The following is a 27,400-nucleotide window of genomic DNA, read 5'->3' as shown; positions in this document are numbered from 1 at the left end:
GACGTGTTTACCTTTTGTTTTTATCGGGGATGAAGCTTTTGCTTTACGCCCTAATTTTTTAAAACCTTTTGGTCAAAAAGAATGAAATTAACGAAAAAAAAATTTAATTACCGACTGCTCGTGCCAGAAATACTGTAGAATGTACGTTTGGAATAATTGCTTCACGATTTCGTATTTTTCATACTGAAATTAATCTAAAACTCCAAAAAGTAGAAAAAGTTGTATTGGCATGTTGTATCCTCCATAACTTATTGCGATCAAAATCTGACTCATATTTAGGTACGTCAATCTCTTTAGGTACAGGTGAATATTCTGAACTAGATGGCTTAAAAATTACCTGGTTCTAATCGTCATGAAACTCAGAAGGCTAAAAGCATTCAAAAACAGTTTTTAAGGTGCTTTAATAATGAAGGCATTGTAGCTTGGCAGCATGATCGTATTACGTACCAAGCATAATACTCGTAGTATATAAGCCTAATAAATAAGCCACTTTTATAATAAATAGTATGTTCTTATGCAACCATGTAAAGGCCGTACATCTAAATGAAATATAAACAGAATATATTTTTTTGTGTTTTTTTTTATTTAAAGACTTACAAATACATTTTGTCTATGTAATCTAAAAATAATAACTTATTATTATTAGGAAAATTTGAAAAATATTCTCTGGCTGTTAGTTCGGTCAGATTCGACTGAGTATTCCCTTGATAAGAAAGTTGAGGTGGTTGAAGAATGAAGAGATAAGCATTTCTATTTAATGTCCCCAGCTATGCCTCATTTATTATTTTTTCAGCAAAAATGCGCATGGTGGGGTCTAATTTTCGTAATTTTTCTGCTACGTTTTTTCCGACAATATCAATCTTCCGTTCATGAATGTTGAAGTTTATCTCCCACGAATTGCAGAATACTGTCATCGTCCATTTTTCTTTTATTTTTTCCCCGTGATTTAACCGAAGAAGACCTCGTTGACACAGAGGCAGAAGATGAAGAAGCTGGTGGCATATCTAGAGTAGTAGAAGGGCTTCGGATATCAGTTTCATCTCCATTGTCGCTGTCAGTTTCGTTCGGTAAAAATAATTTTCATTAGGAGTAATTCATATTACTTACGTCTTACAGATTACTCGCCGTTATTTATTTTTTTTATTTACTTACCTCTAGCCTAGTCAAGAAGTCATGTTCGTCAGTTTATACGTTAGTCCTAGGGATTTCTTCATCTTTGAGGAACAATAGTAACTCAGTACCATAACGTAGGAGTATATATATTCTCACTACCTGTGCCAGATCTTTTGGAGTCCATAGCTTTTTTATATTCCTTACGGAAGCAGCTTCTCATTGAATGAATCTTTTTTTTTACGACGTCCGTGCTTGCATTTGGTTTATTTGCTTCCAAACATTGACCAGCACCTGGTAAGCATCTTCTTTTTTATTTCTGTCTATGTATTCACTAAGTTAGAGAGTCACAACTCAGCTAGAGAGCCGCATGCCGTGCCAGATATGTCAGTTTTGTTATACACACGATCAAATTTGCGCGCGTGCATTGGCTCTTCATGCAAATGTGACAGTTTTGCTTCACCGTGTCTGGGCCGGTTTACGTCATATTTGACAAACCATTGACGTTAGGCACATGATTTGCTATACAAAAAGTATTTAGAGTCATTATCATCGAATTGTAAAACGTTATAAAATACAGGATGTACAGTTTCTATTTGAGGTACCCTGTATAGAACATTTTTATTGCAAAAAACGCGCAAGTGACAACAATAATCAGTGTGTCCAAAAAATAAAATAGCACGTATGTAAGCACTTTTGTACATAGATTTACTTAGGCAAAATTTTTGCATAAGATCTTTATCCTATACATTGATTTATTAGGTGACAGATGTGCCGCAAAATTATTTATGATAATTTGAAGCTCTTAATTTCGTTTTCTTTCTTGATGTATCACATTCATGGAATTTAAAGATGGTGTTCTCCTGGGTTTTATGAACGATTTCTGAATTCTTCTCTTTTCTAGAATTGTTGAAGGCATTTGACAGTCTAAATTATTCCTTTTTGCTTCACAAGCAAAAGTAGTCTTATTATAAGCTATAGGTTTCCTCTACGGAATCTTATATAAATAGTTGTCATTTATCAGAATAGGTAGTCTTATTTTTCTCACACATGTTTTCTTACACAGTACTATCAAGGTCAGGACTCTTACTTCAGGACCTTTACTTTGTATGTTAACTTTAATAACTTGAGTTTGAAGTCTCGAATAATAATGAAATGTTGATAACACCAATTTATTAGTAGTGGCACCTACAGGAGGTATAACAGTTAGGTCAAAATGCTCTCTTCCTTATAATAGTATTCTCTATACCTAAAAATAATGTCTTATGATATTAAAAATACGAAGATCAAAAACTCAGTATCCGAACCACATTGAATTCATAAATAAGAAAATATGGATTTCAATGAATCGTAAATTAGGTGTATATTCATTGATAAGCATCTATGAATATAACATATATGAAGGGGTTGATGGATAAAGGTGTTAAGTAACATTTTTCGAAAAATCTACTTTTTTAGTGGATAGAGCTGATAAAGTCCTTTCACACCTATTTTATGAACTTCTGTGCTGCCAACTTTCACTATTTTCGAGATAACCAGTGGATAAAGGTGTTAACTGCCTCAAAAAGAATGATCTCCTGTGAATAAAGGTGTTAAGATCATTTAACACCTTTATCCACTAAAAAACTTTAAATTCATGTCACTTAACACCTTTATTCACTGTAAATTGATCCTAACCTAAAAAGTGATGTCAGATTTTATGTGTTTTTACGTAGAGGAAAGAGTGCAATATTTTTATAAGTTTTTATATTATTTGTACACAGCATGTCGCGAGGAAAGCATATCGTCGATTTGGCATTAATGTCAATAAAACAAATTTATAATAACAAAGCATTTTGCAGTTCGGCGAGGGTTTCAAATGTGAGTGGGAACTCTATCCCAAATTGAAATTGAAAATTATACTGAAGATATTGGGAGGCCTTTAGAAGATACACACGGTAAGTAAATTAGTATATATGAATATAATTCAGTAAGTACAGTAAGTAAATTATAGTAAGTATTTATTATATTAGGATGTCCAAGTTGAATGAGGTTATGTACATTGCCTTTTTTTCTCTTGTTTTTTAGGGGCATAATAAGACTATAAATAGACTATTCTGATTAAAATATCTTTTCTATTCAATAATATAATTTAAACTAGTTTATGCTGAGATACGCAAAATTTTGATTCTTTTCAGTTTTTCCTGTAGAATTTGATTTTTAGCTCCTGATTATCCCTCAACTCAGGAAGATACCCTTACGGAGACACTTAGCTCATCAGAAGATGAGATTAACTATTTTTGATCAAAAAGTAAGTAGAATTTTATTGTACTCGTACTTTCTTAAAAGCATAGCTAAAAATATATTACGTTTTGGTAATATAATATCTTTTCTAGGTAATGGTAGTAATGCAGATTTTTTACGCTCCTCAGATGAATATAAGCCAAGCACAGACAGTGATAGTTCTTATGAGACAGATAGTTCAGATGATAATCTCCCACTCACTACACTAGGTAGGTTGATGGTGTTAAGGGTTTTACTAATTTTTTGCATTTAACTAGTATTTAAATTTTTTCGTATGCGTTTTGATACTGTTTTTGGTTGATGATAGGTTTGCATGTTTATAAATTCTGATATTTTTTTAGTTCAAAATAAAAAGCGAATCAAAAATAAAAAACAGCAGAGTTCACATTCGTCAGATGATGACGTCCTGGGGGAAACTGTAGGTGGTATGTATTTTTTACTTGTATTATATTAACGTTGACTATAGTATCTGTAATAATTTTTTGTTTTTTTTTTAGTTAACGTTGAAGAAACAGGTGAAAATGTTGAAGTTATCAGTCCTGAAATAGAGGACGACCGTTCTAAGAAGAAATCGAGAAGAAGGAGCAGAAATCCCGAAAAATGGAAAAGAAAGGCTGCTGCCATAGCCAGATGTAAAGGCGAAAAATATATGGGCCAAAAAGGTTATAAAATTTGCGCAAAAAGCGTAAGAAGAGAAAACCTATGCAAATGCCAAAGCAAATGCAGTGTAATATTTAAAAAATTCTACGGCATGGATATAAATACTAAAAATGCTTTCCTATTTAGAAGTATCATACCACACACTATAAAACGCAAAAAAATAAATACAACTAAAAGCAGAATGCGCTCCTTTAAATATTTTATCACAATAGATGGAAAGCAGATATTTATTTGCAAAGTTGTTTTTTGTCAACTTTTTCAAATAGGAAGAAAAAAAATAGAACTTCTGCAAAAACAACTGAAACTTGGAAAAACACTTCCAAGTCCTGATATGCAAGGAAAACATAGCATCAGACCCCATAAAATTACTGATGAAGTTCGCTAATATATTATAGATCATATAAAAAAATTTCCTTCCGATGAATCGCATTATTCAAGAAACAAAAATCCTAATAGAAGATACCTGTCTCCAATACTTACATTAAAAAAGATGTTTTCTCTATATACTGCCAGTTGTGCTGATAAAGACACGTGTTGTTAAGTTGTGTGACCAAGACTCATCATGTTAAAGAAAGTACGTATAGAAAAATATTTCTTACATAATTTAATTTTTTTAAAGGTTTTGGGAACCCAAAAAGTGACACATGTTCGAAATGTGATTCTGGCGAAGGTGACGAAATACATAAAATGTTTTATAAAGCAGGGTTTGAGGCTCAAAAAAAAGATAAGAGCAACACATTTTTAAATAGCAACATGTGCTAGATGACCATAGATATTCTGCAAACTATGCCTCTTCCGAAGTTAACGACTTCAAAGGCATTTTATTTAAGGCAGCTCTGGTTTTATAACTCTGGAGTACACGCGATAATTTCCAGAGAAGAAAGACCATTTATGTTAACATGGACAGAAAATATTGCAAGCACGGGAAGCAGTGAAATTACAAGCTGTCTCTACTATTTGATTGAGGTATCTTCCGATTTTTTGCACGGTATTGACCACCTCAATATTTGGTCAGATTCATGCAGTGGCCAAAATAAAAATTTTAACATTATCTGTTTCTATCAATACTTAATATTAAAAAATAAATTTAGTGTTATTGAACACAAATTTCCTGAAGTAGGTCATTCGTACCTAGATCCAGACCGAGACTTTGGTAGAATTGACAAAAAAATTAGAAAGCATGAAACTATATTTACTCCAGAGCAATATCGCAATATTATAAAAGAAGCAAGCGTAAAAAATGCTGCCGTATTTGATATGCAGCATCAATTTGGAAATACTAAAGAACTTTCTAACATGCTTCAGTTGATTAATAGAAAAAAAACACAGACAATGAAAAGATACATTTCAGGGATGACATTAAATGGATTAAAATCGAAAGGTTTGGTTTTTATATGTACAAAACCTCTTATAATCCAGATGAACTATTTAAGAAGGTAAATATTTTAAAACGCAATTTCACGCCATCAATTCCAAAATTACCCATCATGTAAGAAAAAACAGGCAACATATCTAAAGAAAAGTTGGACAACCTCATAACTCAGCTGCCATATATTCCAGAAAGTTATAGATGGTTCTATGAACAGTTTATTACAGTGGAAAATCCTGAAGATAATAAGAATAAGAAAAGAAGAACTACTTGAGCACTACCTAACTACTTACTAACTACTACTGTTTTTTATTCTTGGATTTGTAGTTACATATTAATTTGTAAGCAGTTATTATCTTAATAAAAACTCACTGTTTTTTGAAGGTGGTAGACAATGGTATAGTGAAAACATCTTGTCGGACTTGCATTGTCTTATTTATTTAATGTAACACGACGTTTCGGTTGGTAAGTATCTCCAACCGTTATCAAGTGCAAACGTCAGTTTTTAAGTCCGAAAAGATGTTTTCAAAAACTCACTTTGTGTATTATACTTTTTAATACATAATGCATAGAGTCGTTCCAAAGTCAGAAGTGTACAATAAATGGCGGCCGCCAAAGGTGCAAAAACTGTAAACGTCGTTGCTAAGCATCGAGAGCCCGGCAAGCCTATACTCACTCAGGAGCGTAGGCATAAGTGTTTATTATATTTTTGTATTTTGTCAAAAAAAATCCGCTCGACACTGCTTTCAGATGCTTTATTTCACGCATCTCGTCAACTGTCATTGTCCCCTTCCTGGCTTTGGTGGACTCTACCTTCTACCATAAAGTGTAAGTATTTAATAAATCGTTGTTTTAAACGATTATATCATAATAGTTTACCAACTTACTGCTACTTAGCTCCCTTATCCATAATATGAGAATTTCAGTTTATTTTTTTTTAATGAATAAAGGTGCTAATTACAGTTTTTTCAAAATAAATCAGTTTAAAAAAAAAAAAAAATGAGATGCATGTTATAAACTAGAAATTGATGTAAAAAATTCTATAGATTGCGGTAAAAATTTTATCTTAAAAGTTTCATTTGAAAAACTTCCAACCAAAAAACTTTACCTGGCTCTCCTCTAAAATTAACTTTTTATCAGTTAACACCTTTATCCATCAACCCCTTCATATATAACACCTATTACAACAAAAAATAAATAGATTTCTAAATGGGAAAGTCGTTATCTTCAAAAAAAAAAAATACATGCAGATCATTTAGTTAAATGTATTATGCATTTCGGCTGTGTAAACAGCCATTATCAGATACTAAAATGAAATACAGGTAATTTAAAACAATTTTAAAAGGGGCTTATTCGTTGTAACAATACAGGCTTAGAATTTACCAGAATATCACAAAAAATATATACATACGTTAAACAAATAAAACTCAATAAAATTAACGATACGCTAACGGTTTGCGAAAAAGGATTAAAATTGGACTTGCTAGAGGCTTTTGAGATAAATAGGGCCAGATAATAGGCCATTGAGGCCAAACTAAGTTCGACAGTTTACGTTTTTTTAATTCAATTAGCACTAGAAAATAACTTTTACCTTTATTATTTTTTACTCTTTTATCTAAAAAAATTTAACATTTGTATTAAACAAAATATTAAATTTACCGTTAACGTAATGTTGAATATTATTAATAATGAATAATATATAATATATAATATATAATAATAATATATAATAATGAATTTTATTTATTTAACGTATATGTTTTTTGTGATGCTCTGGTAAGTTCTAAACCTGTATTGTTACAACGAATGAGCCCCTTTTAAAATTGTTTTAAATTATAAATTTAATTAATAAATTTTAAATTTATAATTATAATTGTTTTAAATTATATAGCTTATATATTATAGCTTTATTTTATTTTAGTATCTAAAATGATGGCTGTTTACACAACCGAAATGCATAATACATTTAACTAAATGATCTATATGCACTTTTTTTTTTTTGGAAATAATACTTCCCCATTTAGAAACCTATATATACTCATTCTCCTACAAAATATGGACTTCTATACAATTAAAAAATTATAAACTACATTCTATATTGTTAAAATTTATTTTGAAACATCAATCATGAACAGCTCTCCATAACCTCAGCATAACTCTGCATAACCTCAGATGACCGACAAATACTTGCTGTACATTTACAACCGTGTCTAAAGAAATATTTCTAGTTATAATACAATACCTACTAAAATATAATTTATCACAGTGAAAAAATTATTTCACTGTTTAAATGTTCTTTTTAAATCTATTTTTCGAATCATTGGCAAGTTTGAATAGGATTGGACTTTTATTTTATTAATCCCTTAACCCAATAGTATTTCAAACCATATTTTATAATAACTACTAAAATTTGATTTATGAAATACTCTGTATATCTAATATTTAATCAAAATAAAATAGCATCTAATAATAAAGTATTCTTTCTATACTTCTTGTACTACTAAATTCTTGTTTTATGATAAATTACCTTCATTTCTTAACTCATACTTATTCCTTTCTTTCTCTTTAACTTTCTTTAGGTCCATCAGATCTAAAATACGCAAATACTCTTCTGTATTTTGATAGACCTTATCGGCATCTGCCAGCATCAAAAAAAGCTCCGGTTCCACCATTAAGTTTAAAAAAGCAGCGAAAGAAAAATAATCGGTGATTTCCAAAAAACTATCTCGCGCATACCTCCAGTACAGTCGCATATTCGTATCCAAATATTGAGGCCGCAAATCGTATATAGAATCAAGCAAAATCTTGAATGAAATTGTCGTCTCGAAAGTTGGCAGTTTTATGTTTTCTCTGGCGACGATTTCCCAGCAGAGAGTGCTCGCTAAGTTTAGGGTAATATTCATTTTCACTTAAATTTTATTTCGTATTTTATTTCACAAGTTTGACAGAATAAACTGGATTTGATAGGTTTATATAACCTAAATAACTTAATTGGAATGATGATATTACTTGAACTGAAGTTCCTTAGTTTGCTATCACTAAAAACACAGATAGGAGCTCTCAAAGTTTCCATTTTTATTATTTAGCATAAGCATTTTTTTACTTTGTATAGACTAATCTTACTTACTATCCTAAAATGTGCTTTCTCTAGCAAAAAAAAAACAACTACCAAAATAAGGTAACAAAAGATCAGCCTCAATACTTTGCATATAAATAAAGCTTCCATGTGATTTTACGTATACATATAATATTTTATATGATAAGCGTTTGATATGATGTATTATGGCATATTATTCCTGATTTTAAAATCGGTGGGCCGTAGATGCTGTAGGGATTCTCCGATCTCTCTCAGAAATCAATCGACTATAAGAGGTTCGTGACGCAAGTAGCAGGCAGAGAGTAGCGGAAGGAATCTGGACTATCTGTTACACAAACGGCTCCAAAAAAACTTGAAAACTCAAATTGAATGTTTTAAAATGCAGACAGAAAATGTGGTCACTGGAAAGCATGCCTCAACATGTGGACAGCAGAACCGACATTAAAGTTCTAGTGTTATAAATTGAACGTGCCGTTCGAACACTGAGACAAGAGACTCTTAAGAGATTGTAATTCTGCTACAGCAATTCCTGTCTCAAGAAGAATTGGCGAAGGATAATAGCTGGCTCAGCTTGTCTAGGTGTCTGGGTATTCAGATAATGCTCGTAACTAAACTTCAAACTACATTATCGGAGTATATACTCCCGAGAGTACTATGCTAAGGGTCTTTCAAACCGTGGCATAACCCTTCGCGGTTGCCCTGCTCTCTCGTTAATACGCAACAGAATTGTCGCCGTATCCCACCGATCCCAGGGAGAAATCAGGGGGTCTCTTGGCGACCTCCTTGTGACTCTCGTTGATTCGTTGGGCTGGATGACGAGCTAAGGTAGGGATTCCGTACTCCTTCGACAGAGGCGCTCAATGTTATGCTAAGTTCAAATATCTGGGCAATACCACCAGTTTGTCCAATGACATAGATTTTTTTAGGCTAAATTATTCATTGGGCTGTAAGAACCCTCGGTAAACATAACGGATCCATCAGGAGAAATATGTGTACAACAGCCTTTTGGTTGACACTGTCAGAATTGCATAAATGTGACTGGTAGTATAGGCAACCCAAGGGTTAATTCTTGGTCCTATATTTAAATTATTTAGGAGTGTTCATGCAAAAGAAGGCATGTCCATTTTTTGCGTTTTTGAGAAAAAGACCAAAAACTGTGTTTTCAAAAGTTTAATTAAAAAAGGTAAGTTACTTATACAGGGTGCGGCGGAGGAATAGGATGTTTTTGAAATAATCATAAAATCATTAGTTTTAGCAAAAATGTATTGGTAGTCCAGCATACACAAAGATATATCATTTAATAATACTCGAATAGATTTTCAGTTGTGAAGAACAATATTTTGTTTTTCACAACTTAGGGATTTGAGGTCCCCCATAAAAATAAATCACCAATGTCCGGGGACCGAGGCGGTCATAAAACGTCACCGAATCTTGAAATTAAATGGTTGGCAAACAAAGGACGAAGAACGGCCATGGATGCCCTGGCGGTGTGTGCCGTGGCTCTATCTTGCTAAAACCACAAACGGACGGCCAATACGGCTTCTTTCTAACTTGGGGATAAAGAAGGTGTTTACCATACTAATGTAACGTTACTGAAACGGTAACCCCATGCATTAAGATATAAGAGTTTCAAAAGCGTACTTAATTTAATTTAATTTTTACTAAAAAATAACAATTTCTCATATATATCTGGTTTTGTCTGAATACATAGGGGCTTAGTTGGGTTGGGCTAATGAAACAAATTATTTTTTTATTTTCTTTAATTTATCAAACTTCCATCAGATAAAAAAAACTTATTTTTAGATACTTCATTGTCATTTTTCACACTCTCACATGCTTCATCAGCATTGCAATTTTCCTCGATTTCCTCTTCTTCAAATTCCCTCTTCCTCAAACCTTCTTCTAAAATATTTATAAAAATTTTCAATTTTGGAAGGTTCGGCCATTAAATGTCCGCATTACTAAACTGCTTCTCTAAAAGTGTTTAAAGACGACGAAATTGTGTTTTCTATTGGTATTCTTTCTAATCCTTTATATTTGCGCCCTCCTTTTAGAATAGGTAAATAGTTTTGTTATATGGTTTCAAAGCGAAAGAACTGGTATAATACCAATTAAATCGCGCACATGCCTAAATACGGTTACTTATCGCTTTCTGACGAAAATAAACAAATCTTATACGATCAAATAAATAAATCACCTGACTAATAAACCCGGTAATGTAGAAAATATTAAACTCATTTAAATCCTGTGGGAATATATTGACTTGTTGACTTGTTTTGAAGAAAAAACATAAACCTAAGCAAAATATAAAATGGGATTTGTCTTGTTTTGTTTAGTTTTACAGTTCATTGTGCTATGTTTTGTTTTGCTTGAACTCCGTACTTTTGAATTTAGATATTTGCAGAACATGTCTTCTTTTAGACCAAAGATTACAAAATACTGAAAAAAGTAATTTGTGTTTAAAATGGACATGTCTGCTTTTGCATGAACCCTCCTTAATTGCCAATATTGAAAATAGCTAGAAAGGGTATCAAATGCTGCTTTCCTTTGAATAAAATAATTGCTTGTTTTTTTTGTTAGGGATGAGATAATATGCCTTTTTTTGTTCCTCAAACAGTTTTATTATAGATATATATATATATATATATATATATATCTCTAATATATATATATATATATATATATATATTTAATATATATATATATATATATATATATATATATATATATATATATATATATATATTAAAAACTGTTTCAGCGGGTTTTATTAAGGTTTTTTAGGCCCTAATATTAAATTTAGGCCATTTCAAGTTTGTAAATTGTTATCCTGAATGTCAGTAGAATGTTTCATAGAATGGTTCTCCTAGAATTCTTGAAAGATCCTTACTAGCCGCAAAAGAAACCATGGTACTATCAGCAAAGGGGATAAAGGTATGTATCGCTTTGCTATTTCTACCAATGCAATAATCTAATTAATCAATTTAAGACCCTGCCATCCAATTATTCAATAAATTAATATAGGTACAAATATATATAATTAAATAATAAATAGGTATCAGTATTTTCTATGGAACAATGCGTATGCTACTTCGCCATTATATATACTCGCCAAGTACCGTAACCATACGCACACTATTGAGGTTTTAATTCAGTCACTTCGTGACCTCAGAGTTATACTGTTGTATATCGCATTTTTTCATTTCTTAGATATTAGCGCTACAAAGTTGTATGTCGGTTAAACTAGCTTTCTGTAGAATAACAATGTTGTATCTCACAAGTGTTGAGGTATGCAACCAAAATTACAAAGTTGTAAGCAAGAAATAATACGCTTGGACGGTTGCATAGTGGTATGTGGTACTTACACTATCTTAACCCTAATAATATTTAATGCTTCTCAATAATAAAATTGTATGTCACACATACAACTTTGTTATAGCACAGACATTGAATACTCAATGTAAACATGCTCATACAATTATTATGTTACTTATTAATATGAGAAAATTCGTCTCAACATGGTGCTATTATGAGTGATAAAATATTAGTTATAATTAGTGTTTTTTTATAAAACTTATACTTATATAAAACTAAAATTTTATAAAAAATGTCTTAAAGTGTTTATTCAACTATAAGTGTGTTAAAAAAGGTTTTACGAGCGCTAGATTACTAAAACGCAAAAGTGAGGTTAGTTTCGTAACTGCCTTTCTTAATTTTTATCAGTTCCTGTTTACAGATTACAGTTCTTATAACAAAATGGACACTGATAATCAAGTTGAGTCTGATGATTCGAAAAATGAAGCACTTGCAGATTTAAAGTAAGGCTTAATTTAAAAAACTATATTGTTTTATATACGCTTATTTCTTTTTAGAAGAAAACTTTTGAACAGTAACAGGAGGCATAAACAGGACAATTATGGTTTTTCAAACAAGATGATTGCAGGGTAAGATTTAAATTTTTTTTTAACATATTGGAAAACTAATTGTTACAAACTTTAACAAACCGGTAAATTAAATTGAGTTAGTATGTGTCTAAGAAGTCAACCAATTTTACTAAGGTTTTTTACTTAAAAAAAGGATAAATATAGGGTTAGAATTATATTTTTACCTGAGGTTAAGTCCATATTTTATTTTGATTTATTAATAACTTTACACGTCTTCAGATGTATTTCAAGTAATATGTAGGTAAAGTTTAAGTAAAGTTTCAAATTTATATTTAAATTTTAAACTTTTAATTTAATTTTTAGAAATGCACTTCCAGAGATTTTGGACTATGACTCTGACAAAGATGGGCCTTACATACCATCAAATTCCAGCAGTGAAGAGTCCAGTGATTATGAATTATTTGAAGGCGTTGAACACATTTCAGCTGAGACTGTGACTAAAAATAGCTCTAGTTCTGACTTACAACGACAATCAAGAAAAAGGCAGCGAAATCCAAATCCGTGGAAATGTAACATGTTGTCCAGCAAAGCGGATTAAAACTACAAAGGACTGTCAAAATAAATGTGTTTTTAAATGTTTAAGTGCTGATTTCCGAAAATGAGAGGCAGAATATTTTTAATCGATACTATACTCTAAATTAAGAAGAAAAGAGAATGTTTTTATTGGCTTCTACAAAACGATGCAATGTTGAGCGCCACCGAAAAAATAAAATAAATGAAAACAGCAGAAGAAAGCACACTTTTAGCTATTATTTTGAGATTCGCGGACAAACCATTCAAGTTTTTAAGACATATTTCCTGGGCACGTTATCTATAAGTCAAGCTCCAGTGTATACAGCACATTTAAAAAAAGACGCTATAAATATACCGGAGCATCCTGCCCACGGCAAACATACTAAGTTTAGAATTTCTGAAGATGACCTAAGTTTTGTAAAAATGTATATTGAATCTTTCCATAACGTAGAATCGCATTACTGCCGAGCAAACACCAAACGAAAATATTTAGATTCCTCTCTAAACATAAAAAAAATGTACAACCTGTACATACACAGAAGTCTGTAGATCATCAGGAAAAAACCCAGTAAAAGAATCGTTTTACCGAAACGTGTTTTACAATGAGTATAATCTATATTTTCACGTGCCTAAAAAAGGCCGTTGCGATCTCTGCGAGGAAGTTAAAATGCAAATACAAAATAATGCGTTGACAAAAAAGAAAAAAATTAGCTACGAGAAACTTCTTCTAAAAAAAATGCATGTCGCAACGAGAAGAAAAATGACAGAGATACAAATACAACATTTTTATTCTTTGACTTGCAGAATGTTCTGAGCTGTCCTCATGCGGAAGTAAGCAATTTTTATTACAAAAGCAAACTAAATGTCTATAACCTGACTGCACTTTTATCATCTTCCAAGCAAATATACTGCTCCTTGTGGCATGAAGGCCTCATGGGAAGATCTGGAAATGATTTGGCAAGTGCTTAAATGAAAATTTTGGAGGCGGTTTTTGCGGATAATCCAGGTTTAAGTACTTTGGTTTTATGGAGTGATAGCTGCGTTCCGCAAAATAGGAACTCTCTAATGTCAGCTGCAATTTCTATTTTCATAAACGAGCATCCACATATTATATCCATAACCATGAAACTCTCTACTCCAGGTCATTCATGCAACTAAGAAATTAATTCGGTACATAGTTGCATAGAAAGGGTATTAAAAAAAACTGAATATTATTCACCTTTATCTTTGTTGCGAATCTATTAAAAGTGAATGCTAAGAAACCGTATAAAATTATACAATTGAAGGAAGCTGATTCTAAGGATTATGAAGCATTTGCTTCTCTATACAATTACGAATCTGTTCCTTTTAGCCAGGTCGTTGCCTTAAAATTCACAAAATCTCAATTTGAAGTCGAATATAAAACTAATTACGCAATGACAAATTGGGAGAAAGTTTGTATTCGTGAGAGTCGACTATATAGATCTGATTCTAAAAAAATCTATTACTTCCACTCTATTACTCATTCTATTACGTATATCTTGTAACAAATCCATTCCCCAAAATAAAATACAAGCTATTAAAAGTATGTATAGATGGATGCCCGAATATGACCAAGCTTTTTATACCGCAATATTTCCAAAATAATTTTTCTTTGGTTTTAAGTTTGCTTTATTAGAGGTATTTCTAAGAATCTCGTTTTTACTTTCATAAAAACTAAGTGTTAAGATTATTTTTTTAGTTACATAAAATTATGAAATAATTTTTTTTATTAATATGTCAAAGTGGTATGTTTCTTTTTCATGCCTAATAATTTAGCACAAAACTTTATTTTTTCAAGTTTTGTTTATGCGTCCTAATAAGTTGCATTGAAACCTAACTCATCTAAATGTCTTAAAAATCTATCTTTAGCACCAAAGGATTTATGAAAAATAGTAATTTGTTTTTCGTTTTTTCAAAAATTAGATTTAATGCACATACCGCAGTATAACTTTAAGGTGACCACTTGTATGGTATATTGTACATTATATAATTTTAATTGTATTTGTTTGAGGTAAAGTTGCCGTTATATGTTGTCTTTGCAAAAAAAAAAGATAAAATAGATTTTGTGACTAATAAATAAGTTAGAATTTTTTAACCACTTATTCATTAAATATTATTACTTCCCTACCTTACTTCCGCCTTTACTAATTCTAACCGGAATTCGCTTAACAATTCACATAACTATCATAATTTTATAGGATAACCCACCTCAAGTTTTAACTGGCAGGTCATATGTATCTCCTACTTGTTCAAACATAATACGGTTTAAGGATTAAAGGGCGGCTTCAAAGGGTCTTAAGAGAGCGCATATAATCTTTAAGGGGTGGAAAACGTTTCCAGCCCTTTGATTAAACCTTTTGGAAGTCAAGAAATATTCATTTGTAGAAACTCAGTTTCAGAAACATGTTGAAATGTAGGCTTTTAGTTGTATCTACTTTAAATGAAATTAAAGAAAGATAAATTATGATAACTAGTAGCAAGTAACAAATATAAGATTATTTATTATATCCATATACAGTGGATCTTTAAAAGGTTTGTATACAATTAGAGCGCATATTTCTCAAGTATATAGGGTCGATATAGGTAAATAGGTAATTTGCATTTTTTAACTGTTTGGTAACGAGCTCAATATAGTCTTTTAGATCAGTACACTATGCAATTGTATGACTTCTATTTAAAGATTTTTTTACAGTAAAATAACTTGATTCGTTTAATGTGACCTCGAGAAAGTCTCAATTTAACCGCACGAATGATTATTTTAACCTGGGAAAAGAATATACGAAATCTGCGTGTATGTTAAGTCTAATATTTTTTTTTTAATTATAGCCTGCATAAATATAATTTAGGTAATGGTACAAAACGTTTTAATTAACCGGTCTCTTAACACACTCAATCTGAACTTAATAACCAAAAGAAATAGTAAACGAATAAAGGAAAACGTAGACGGAATAATAATAATTTTCGTAGCTTATACGAGATCATCGGTTTGGAATTTTTACTCGAGGTTTTGGGTAATTATGGTATTTATTTCAGTAAGAATGTGGCAATGCAAGAATAAACAGAGTTTCAAAAATTCATTCATTATTCGACTAAGAGATCCATTATTCTTCTAAGAGACATCAATAATATGTAATAAGGAGGAGAATAAACTCGAAGTCAAAGTCTCACAAATATCGCGATTATTAGTTAGGTTAATAATAATAACATAGGTTATATTAACCTAACTAATAGACGCTACATTCGTAAGACTTTGACTTCGAGTTTATTTTCATCTTTGTTATAATGAACCGGATATTTACCTTCTTCATAAAATATTAAAATTACTGTAAAATACAATTAGTATCCCTACATTGAGTATTCTAGGTTATACAAGGTGTCCTATAAATAATGGTAAATACTTTAGCAGCAGATTCTTTTTTTAAAAAATGAGTTTAAGTTACATTTTCCTAATCCGAAAGTCAATAATAATAATAATAATATAATAATAATAATAATAATAATAATAATAATAATAATAATAATAATAATAATAATAATAATAATAATAATAATAATAATAATAATAATAATAATAATAATAATAATAATAATAATAATAATCTTTATTTAGCTATTTAGCATAAATAGCTACATATAAAAACAAAAAATTTCCCCAAAAATTAATAAAGATAAAAATACATATAATATTAATAATAATGTTCACAAACCTAATTCAAAAACATATTTAGTCAGCAAGTACACAAGAACACGGTTTTACCAGAAACAGCAGCATCCCGGTTAATCCAAGGGATACCGCATTATTTCGGTGCGTCTAAACACTGCCTAGTCGGCAACCTAAGCACCTCTCCACCAAAACTGGTTTAGAAGTTATTAAAAAATACCACATATATAACCCTAAACCGCTCTTACTAACTTTACAATAACCGTAAAACGGGGTGAATTTGTACCATATTTTCACATTTTTTGTGAATTTTCTGTTAATTTTTCATAAGGTAATTTTTTTATGTTTATTTATATTAAACATGCGTCCTGTATTAACCAAATAACAATATATTTGTTTATAAATAGTGGTCGGAACACTAGATAATTAGCAAAATACTTGACACAATTTGATCCGAATGCAAGGGGTCACTTTGTGACAGCCTTGTAAAGCAGATGCAGCAATTTTTCTTTAGTTGCCCTTCATGAGCCGAAAGAAAGCTACATCTAAAGGTTGTACATCCCAAAAGTTATGTCTAAATTCATTTAAAATTCAGGGATGCACTGTATGCATAATTGTACATATATTATTTATTATGTATAAAGTCTTTTAAGTTAGATTGTAGTGTTTAATTTTACTTGTGTTTTATTTGATTTTCTTTATTTTATGATGAAAATTTAAAACATTTAAAAAATTTACTTCAAATCGTGTTAAGAAAAAAATTAAATTTGTTAAGAACATGGGATTTCCTAAGTCCATTAATATCGATTTTTAAAATTAATCGCTTTTATTCTTGGTTATAAAAATAAAAAAATCAGGTAGTAAGAGGAAAAAAGTAAAATCTCCAATATTTTTTTAATTGATAGTGTGAGCCACTGAAAATGCCTCGAGACCAAGTTCGAAATGGGTTTTTTACAGTATTTATGGCCTTCTTGCCCCTTTCGTCGCGGTTATAGTTAAGGCAGATGAACAGTATTTCAGCTGCACGTCTCCAAGAGATACAATGGGTGGTATGCTAAAGTTATGTCTCCTTGTGAAAAGCTATAGCTCCGGCGAGGAGACCATCGACTACTAGACAACGCAGACTTAGAGTCAGTTTTCTATTTTATGGCCAGCCTCTAGGCGCCATCGTTTTAATAACCTTACTATCGGCTCGGCAGAACATAGCGAGAGCATAGCCTCTATTCATAGACCAGACAGGGCTATGGATCCATCAGGGTTCTGAGCCATTGATTTCGAGTTTTCGGCAAATTACTGTAAAGGGAGTGTAGGAAGTTTTGCTTTGATATCTAATAATGCATCAAGACCATCCTTTCTATTTCTTAAAACGCTCTCCAACTTCGTCACCAGGTAAGGTAGGGTTAGGTTTATTTAATTACTTGCGTAGTAGATTCAACACAAAAAAATTATTATTTCGTTTAAATAAGAACAATAAAAAACCTTATATTAGGTTGCCAAATTTAATTTCTTTATAGAAAAAATAGAGCAGTAACAATTTCTTATATAGGTAAATAGAGATTGACTGTTGAATAAACCTCCTTTATACTCACGGATTCAAAAGTCACAAGCGTACTTATATGAAGAGGGTTAAACAGCAATTCTAAAAAAGTCCTCAAGATTACAAAAGTCAAAAAATACACCAAACAGCTTGACAAATTTTTAATACGAATCTCACAAAATTACATTGGATCTATTTCCCAATGGCTGATAACCCAACTAAAGCTATCTCTACTAAATATGACCCTCTTAACTACATACTGTACGAAACCATTCTTGTTTTTTTAAGTAATTAAAGTAGTTTCAGTAAAATTAAAAACCAGAATGATAATGTTGGCATAAGTTCCTCCTCCACTAAAAGACATTTTCATTCTTGCCTTAAATATGTATAATATGCCGTAAAAAGCCAATCTAACTATCTCATTGAATTCGTTTCATTTTGTTTCTTTACTAACTCTAACATAATAAACAAAAATGGTATTTTATTATTAAAAAAACTCTGCAGAGGCTCTCTTTCACTTTATGTGGAATCTATTTGATTCAATAATCCAATGAGTGGTTTGCACCAGTGTTTTGGGATCTGTCAACATCATTCCGTTGTATCAGTCACAGAGTACTGCTGTAGAAGCTTAATAATTCTGGCTTCCATGAGTAGTCAATTGCTAAAAAGGACAGATAAACAAATCATGAATGATAAATAAATTATTTTGATTCCTAAGTATATCCCATGGTTCTGTAATAGGCCCAACACTCTTTCTCATTTGGGGTAATACATTAATACCTTGCTAAATATTGATCTTTGAGCACATGATAACCCTACAGATAAGCAAAATATTATCGTTGTGGATATTAAAAAGACAAAGACTTGGGGTGGTACTAATCAACGTTTTCTTAACCCATAGAAACTTGTATTGGAAAATTCAGAGATGTGAACCCAGAAAGAGTTGTCATTATTACTCAAATTTTAAAGCCCTCTGTCCTAGCAAGTTAGATAATATTCATAGAAATAGTAATTTTATCTTTCAGCATTATTTTATTATTTTAATTTGTTGTAACTTCATCTAAATTGCTCAATAAAAAACTTTAATTTTCCCTAATTTAAATTAAAACTAAAGCATTTTAACTTCTTTCCGCTTATAAAGATACAAGAGACACTCGACGGCTGGCAGATTAAAAAATTTGCTGTATTTTTGTATCTTTCGTTCTAATTGCGGCTCTTAATTTTACTTAAACTTCCACATCGTTGGTGCTTTTAGCCAAATTAAATCTTGTTGGAAATTTTAATATTTTTTTTTGTAAAAATAAAAAAAGAATTTTATATATTTTCAAAGAAACATTTTAATATATAAAATGACTCTTTGAAAACTAGTTCAACTTTTAAATTTTTTTCTTTAATTGGCGTTATTACATATTAGACCTTTTCTATTTCTACAATACATTGATTTTAATGATTTAATTGTATCAAATACTATTTTGATATTATTAGTCTTTAAGTAAAATATTAATTTTCTGCTACTTTTTTTACGATTTTACTTAAAATACGTAAAATAAGTATGTAGATATTACTATTAAGAACTTTCTAGAGCTGCTAAACGAAACATAACAAAACATAAACATAACGGAAAATGAAACATAAATTATTAAAATAAATTATTACATCGAGTTAAATTGGAGGGAACATGCATTATTTTGTAATGTAGATTGAATTATATGCTTTGTAAATACACCGTTGATTTAATAAAATACTTTGGTCATTAGTTTTGGGAGAAACAATATGAAATCTATATTATTTATTTTATGCATGGTTATGTTTTTGCACCTTTTAGATTATAATCAAAATTTTTAACATTGCTAATTTTAACTTTCATCTTAATCAGTTTAGTTAGCATTTTTTTACATTATTAGCAAAGTAATTAGTAAAATAGCAACAGGTTATTTTTTTAAATAATCTTTTATTAAAAGATCAACATCCCCTAACTAATAGATACCATCTTTAGATTAGTACGATTTGATAATAGCTGGCTAAAACTGCTAAAAGACCTGATTAAAACTTACCAAATATATATTAAGAATCTCTTATGATAAGGATAATACTATTTTAGTATTAAGTAATAAAATTGAAAATAAAAAACATTTTTTTATAACAAAGATAATCCATATTTCATTTGAAATCTGATTCATAGGAAAAGATGAAAAACGTATTGTAGGAGTTTTATTATTTGCTTATGTTTGACTTAAAACATTTGATGCATAAGACTGATTTATTATACAGTACATATGAAACACCTCGTCTCAAGACTGCTAGAAACATTTAATTACACTGTGTTTATTTTCGATCTCATTTTTCCAGAAATACCGCACCAAAAACAATTATCATTAAAATGCGAGTGAGTAAACTAATTATTTTTTTTATTTTAGGACTTTAAATGCTTTATTTTGCTCTAAGGTATTTTAAAATATTCCCAAAGACCTTTAAACGAAAGCTTTTTAAAAACTTATATTGCCTTAAGATTCTTAAAATGTCAAAAAAAAAGTGAATAAGATTCCAATATTCCATTACAGGAACCTGGATTTGGCATAAATACTCTAGAATAGCATAAATATAAGATGCTTTTAAACAAAATAAATTGTCGAAGAAGTAGTCCATACTTGCAGTGGAGTTAATCTGTCAAAGGGTAACTAAACTTGCTTCGGTCTTCCTTAACTAAATTTTTTTTACCCTTTAAAATAAATTATGTTCGTGTAACCACTGCACTTTTATGTGAGACTTATCGATTTTTTGTATCTTTAAATTTTCTCCAAATGCCTCTAAGACCTACTTTAAGTAATGCCATAACAAAAATTTTATTATACAGGGTGTTTGGCGGAGGGTTAGCCAAACTTGGTGGGCATATATATATAGGCTCAGATAGAAGATATTTTCTTAATAAACTTGTATTCTAAAAGTCTCGGGTTTTTTATATCATTGATTTTTGTGTTATTTTCAGGATTTTCAAAAAATTATGCCTTTTGACATCTTTAAATTTTTGCAGCATATTTTTCACGTTTTGTTTTACATTTATATTTAGTATGTAATGTATCCTGAATCTAAAAAAATCAATATCAAGTACAAATAATACCGAAATAATTCGTTTTGAGCTCAAAAAGTTAATACAAGTAGCAAAAAAAGTTATGAAAGGTAACTTTAACTTGACGCAAAAAAAAAAACTAATATCTATCAAGATGTTCTGGTAGTTTTAAAAACATCTCCAATTAATAATATACGATGTGTAACACAAAGCCGATTAACTTGCCACAATTCATGACTTTAAAGGACAATAAAGTAAAAAAATTACAAATTTTATTAAAACTGCGCTCCCCTGGCTCTAATACATGCCCTACGTCGCCGTCGCATTTCCACTGTCGTAAGACGAAGCCGCATCTCTTTTCTGATAGTTTGAAAAGCGGCATCGATTCTTCGAATGGTCAAATGAGAGGATCGTGGAACATGCTATGGGATTGTTGTTGTGATAACAACAATATGTGCTACTGATTGTTGTTGTCATTTGACATTTGTCATTTGTCGTGGTGTAACTTTTTAGCTTTCTTACGTACCTAAGTCGTTACCCAATTTAGTATTATATCATTTCTGTAGTTGTTATTGTTATTGTTAATACTGTTGTTAATAATATTGTTGCTGTTAATTGAGTTTTTATATTGTTTTTGTGACTTTCGTTATTTTCGTATCATTATCGCCACAATGGCTGCATACACTATTGAAGAATACGCCAATATTGTCTTTGTTTATGGAAGAGCCAATGGTAATACGCGAGAAGCACAAAGAATTTATGAGGAGCAATACCCCAATAGGCGTGTGCCCCACCACAACACTTTTGCTAACACTTTTCGTCGATTAAGGGAAACAGGCAATCTAATTTTTCAAGAACCGAGGATCAATCGGAGGCAGTATGATGTTGCTGCAGATGAAAACGTAATTCGCGCATTCGATGAGGATCCCACCACTAGTACAAGGAAAGTAGCCACAGATCTGAACATTTCTACATAGAAAGCATGGTCAGTTGTCAAGGCAGAAGGAAGGCATCCTTTCCATTACACCCCAGTGTAAGATAATTTCATACTACATCAACAACTTAAATCCGCAATTTTTACTGGCATCGTGATACTCTATTCTAGGTCTTCTACAAGCCGACTATGAGCGACGGGTACAATTTTGCCGCTTTCTGCTTCACGCAGACGTTGAAAATGGACACTTTTTAAAAAGCATCTCATGGACAGATGAATCAACATTTACACGTGCGGGGATATTTAACAAACATAATTTAAATTATTGGGAAAACAAAAACGTAAATCCGCATTTGACCAGAGCCAAGTCTTTCCAAACAAGATTCAGTGTTAATGTTTGGGCAGGTGTGATTGGGAGACATCTCATCGGTCCAAACTACTTGCCGAAAAACCTCAACGGGGACAATTACTTAAATTTTTTACAAAATGATCTCCCACAATTATTGGCTGATATATCCATATTTAATGAAGACGGGCCAATCGTCTTCCAAAATGACGAGTGTCCTGCGCACTATCGGGTCGCCGTTAGAGAATTTCTGGACAATCCTTTTCCCAATTCGTGGATCGGAAGAGCAGGTTCCATCATATGGCCTCCACGATCCCCTGATTTAACCCCTCTCGATTTTTACGTTCTTTCGCACGTCCCCCCGTGCGAAAGAACTCGTGCACGAGGTGGAAATTGAAAAATCTAGACTACTTAATTCAAAGAATCAATGCCGCTTTTCTAACCGTCAGAGAAGAGATGCGACTTCGCCTTACGACAGTAGAAATGCGACGGCGATGTAGGGCATATATAAGAGCCAGGGGAGCGCAGTTTCAACAAAATTTGTAATTTTGAAATAAATACATAACAGTTAAAAAATATATTTTTTTTACTTTATTTTCCTTTGAGAGTATTAACTGAAGATGTTTTTAAAACTACCTGAACATCCCTTACATAACTTTTTTTGCTACTTGTATTACCTTTTTGAGCTCAAAACGAATTATTTCGGTATTATTTGTACTTGATATTGATTTTTTTAGACTCAGGATACATTACAGACTAAATACAAATGTAAAAAAACGTGAAAAATATGCTGAAAAAAATTAAAGATGTCAAAAGGCATAATTTTTTGAAAATCCTGAAAATAACACAAAATCAATGATATAAAAAACCACAGTTTTAGAGTACAAGTTTATTAAGAAAATATATTCTATCTGAGCCTATCTATATACTTACCAAGTTTGGCTAACCCTCCGCCAAACACCCTGTATAAGCGAATTGAGCCGATAAATAAGAAGACCTTTAAAATGCTTTAATTTAGTGCCAAATGCTTCTGAGAAATAAGAACTTGTTTCCAGTAACTTGGATTATTTTAATCATCTTAAACTGCCTATGAGTAGAAAATTGCAGGGTCAGTCTATTTTGATCTAAATTTTTCCAAATGCTTCTAAGCAAAAAAAGTAATTCGCGCATTTAAGCGGCGTAAACTACTTCGAAGAGTTTTAAAGTAGAGCCTTAAAGTGCTTTAAATTATTACCAAATGCTTTTGAAAATTGGATTACTTTATTTGACTCCTAGGTGGTCTCAAATCATTCAAGTCACGCGAAATTGTACTTTCCTATTTAAAAAACTTAAATTTCTTAATATGAAAAATAAATAATTTAAAAAAGTTCAATTATTTTTCAAATTATTTCCAAAGATCTTTGAGATACAAATATTCTTGTCTCCCTCCAGCGAATTGGATGACTGTAATTATCTCAAGTTCCTGAGATAAAAGCTCTTATGTTTTGCACTTTTACTTTATTGTAATTGAAAATACTCTATATTTCGTCCTCTATTTTATCTCAATAAACTAGTTTTTCCAAATCCCTTTAATCAATAACTTTATTTAAATCCCGCCAAGACTTTTATTTAACTTAAACTTCCTTCAATTAATTTAAAAAGCTTTAAAGTATTCCAAATTGTTTTCAAATGCCTTTGAGATATAAGAATTATTTTATTTTGTTCTAGTCAAACTTCATCAACATTTTCATCAACAAGTTCGAGTTTTTAAAGTTACTCTCGTATAATCTAAGGTAGTAGTAACATGTGAGCTAGTTAAGCTACAAAGCTCACTAAAGTCTTTGTTAGGATGAGACTTCCTAAAATTGATATTAAAATTACCGAGAATGACAATATTCAAGTTCGATTAGAGGTCGTTGTAACAAAGTTCAAAACTTCCTCAAAAGATCTGATCTGAGATGTAAAACAAAGATTTAAAACGAACCACTATTCCAATTAAATAGTAGTTCGTGTCCACATTCTTCCACAAATACTTGATAATAATATTCGGTATTCACACGAACAAATAAGGAGGTAACACCTACAAACATTTGGTAGAAAATGATAATTCATAATTTTAATGGGATTAAAAGAAAAGTCTTCTACCCAGTGCTCGCTAAAAAACATAGAATCGTAGATCGTACGTATTGTTTTATAAGAACATAGCGACTTTATCTTATTACATAAAGACTGTATGTTTAAATAAAAAATAGTAGTAGATTTCTCATTATTCCTTGAAACAATCTTATTTTATTGTGTACCATCTAGTTCAGAGAGAGGTGTTTTGTATTCTTTTTAAAATTTTGCTTGAAACTCTCTATTACAATTATCGTAGACCTTTAGATCATAATCAATATTCTATTCCATATAGAATAGGCAGAATCAATATTGGGCTCCCAATATTAATAGACTTTAAATGATACTGAAATTCATCTGTTTTTAAAAATACTGGATTTTTCGCTACTGGCTAGTTTAACAGAGTTCGATGCATTTTCTAATGCTTTGCCAACTTTACCGTTTATTTAACACCAACAGTTTGTGTGGGATAGTGGAAGGCGGTATGGTCCACGTGCTTCTCTGGTTGTGGAGGAGATTTACTTGATATTGTAGGTTTCTGTAATGCTGACTGGGACTGATGATTTTGCGCCTAGGATCCGTAATTGTGATAACTTATGTCATCTAAAAATGGTGGATTATGACTTATATTATATTTCTGTATATAATATAAGTTGTTTATATACAGAAATATATTGTTTATGGATCTTAAGAGATCATTAATTTCTTCCAAACTTCCCTTCTTGTGATATTAATTTATTTGAGGTCATTAAATCGATTTTTGCTTCCTATAAAAACAATTAGTCGGTTAACATTCTGCCTCTATATTGGTGTCTTCTAAATTTGTCAGATGATCGGTAACTCTTATGCACATAAACATTTCTATTAAATTAGATTTTTTTAATTAATTCAGATTCTTTCAGAAAATTATGTGTCTCTATTCTCATGATAGATACTTTAAGTTACTCACTCTAATCTATCTCGGAAATCTATTCGTCTCCAATCTCTTCCAAATATGAGTAAGGATGTGTGTTATAAGACATAGTTTCTCTTTAGTAAGAGACAATTTTCGGATTGTCCCTAGGTAGCTAAAAAGCTTCTTGCATCAATTGCAGCCATGATCCAACTTGTTTTTGAAAGAAGTTTCCACGAGAGTGCGATGGTATTGTTGCATTAGGTCTGACATGAGGCATGGTCTTGACAGCTCAAGAACTGCCTATCTCTGTTTACTGTAATCACCGTTTTATTAGTAATGTTGCTACTGATAAGTTGTTCTGCCGTCAAGATTATGCCATATATTTCGGTTTGAAAATCACTTGGCGTAGTACTCAATTATAACATTGTGTTCAAATAGAGGTCTTCATTTTGGAACCGTTCGAATAGATGTTAGTTGGGTTAATTGAATGCAAGGATTGGCAAGGCGGAGTCAAAACGATCCCACAGTAAAGGGAGCGAGTTTGTTACTTTGCAGTCCTATCCTCGCTTTTCTGTTCGTTCGAATAAAGCAAAAGCGCTTGAGTAGGACAACCCCCTTAATATACCGGGTGATTCAAAATTAAGTGCAAAAATTTCAAGGGCGTATTTACCACCCAAAAATAAGAAGTTTTTTTCATAAAAATGTATGCCCTAACTTGTTTCGTTTTCTAGATATAGAATGTAAAAGTTTTTTAATAAAATCAGTTTTTTATCAATTATTCAAAATCCTTTCACCCGATTTAAATAATTTTATTTAAATCGGGTGGTTGTTCATTATTTTTCTTTTCTTTTAATAATGGAAAATAAAGCATTTTCATTTGAGCACCTTGCAGACCTTCATTTTGTTTATGGTCTGGCTGATGGAAACGCGCTTGAAGCTCGTAGGATGCACTCGTTAAGATTTCCTCATCGTCGGCTGCTCAACTGCAGAACTTTCAGCAACGCTCATCAGCATCTCCGGGAATTTGGAAGATTCCAAACTACCAGAATGAATGTTGGTAGGCCGCGTGAAGTTTGCAACGTAATGACGGAAGGAAATTCTACAACTTATTGAGGAGAATCCTGCGTTAAGCACGAGGCAAATTGCACAGGATTTAAATCTTCGTCAATCGACAGTTTGGAGGGTTTTACATGAAAATAGTTTTTATCTATACCATATCCAGCGCGTGCAGGGTTTGCTCCCATGAGATTTTCCCCAGCGGGTACAATTCGCAAGATGAACTCTAAATAATTGTGCCAGGGATCCGAACTTTTTATCTCTCATCCTATTTAGGGAGGAAGCCCAATTATCGCGCAATAGAGTCGTCAATTATCATAACATCCATATTTGGGAAATTGAAAATCCACACGAAATTCGACAGTCGAACCACCAAGAGCAGTTCAGTTTAAATGTTTGGGCAGGGATTGTTGCAGACTTTTTAATTGGTCCATTTATTTTTCCCTGAGCTTTAAATGGTGATACATACCTGGGCTTTTTACAGAATCATTTACCTGGATTTTTATTGGAGGATTTGCCGTTGAATATTCGCCAAAATATTTATTTAATGTACGATGGAGCCTCTTCCTATTTTCGAATAACTGTCCCCGAATATTTGGACCTTAAATTCTTCAGACGCTGGATCGGCCGAGCAGATCCAAAAGCTTGGCCACCGCAGTCCCCAGACTGTATCCCGCTAGATTTCTTTCTATAGGGCCATGTTAGAAGCCTGGTGTATGATGCAGGACCAGTTCTTTCCACTGAAATCCTACAACAATGGAGAGTTCATGCCTTCGAGGTAGTCAGAAACACTCCCGACATTTTTGAACACGT

General features: G+C 31.5%; 1 protein-coding gene and 2 long non-coding RNA genes across 6 annotated transcripts in view; 2 read left to right on the top strand and 1 right to left on the bottom strand.

The window, feature by feature from the left end:
* The window catches only part of LOC126734915 (uncharacterized), a 401,529-nt gene that overhangs the window by 190,508 nt on the left and 183,621 nt on the right, over positions 1-27,400 (bottom strand). Inside the window, exon 1 of one of the 4 annotated variants that reach the window (XM_050438753.1) lies at positions 8,159-8,390. The exons of 2 other annotated variants lie outside the window; for them this stretch is intronic. Coding sequence is in view for 1 of the 2 variants with exons in the window: in XM_050438752.1 (XP_050294709.1) it covers positions 7,950-8,325 (376 nt within the window). In the remaining variant the exon portion in view is untranslated. Of the gene's footprint in view, positions 1-7,949; positions 8,391-27,400 lie in introns of those variants that run through there. One more of the 4 variants, XM_050438752.1, reaches the window with a different exon arrangement.
* On the top strand, positions 1,636-12,899 carry LOC126734920 (uncharacterized). The gene is made up of 4 exons (XR_007660207.1): positions 1,636-1,792; positions 12,256-12,337; positions 12,392-12,463; positions 12,767-12,899. It is a non-coding gene; the product is annotated as an uncharacterized LOC126734920 (long non-coding RNA).
* Positions 2,789-5,805, top strand: LOC126734917 (uncharacterized). The gene is made up of 5 exons (XR_007660203.1): positions 2,789-3,047; positions 3,314-3,400; positions 3,486-3,602; positions 3,735-3,818; positions 3,891-5,805. It is a non-coding gene; the product is annotated as an uncharacterized LOC126734917 (long non-coding RNA).

The sequence above is a fragment of the Anthonomus grandis genome, chromosome 4 (genome assembly GCF_022605725.1).
Source record: "Anthonomus grandis grandis chromosome 4, icAntGran1.3, whole genome shotgun sequence".
NCBI classification, from domain to species: Eukaryota; Metazoa; Arthropoda; class Insecta; order Coleoptera; family Curculionidae; genus Anthonomus; species Anthonomus grandis.
Note: the sequence above shows the minus strand (reverse complement) of the source record. Positions and strands in the feature narration are given on the sequence as shown.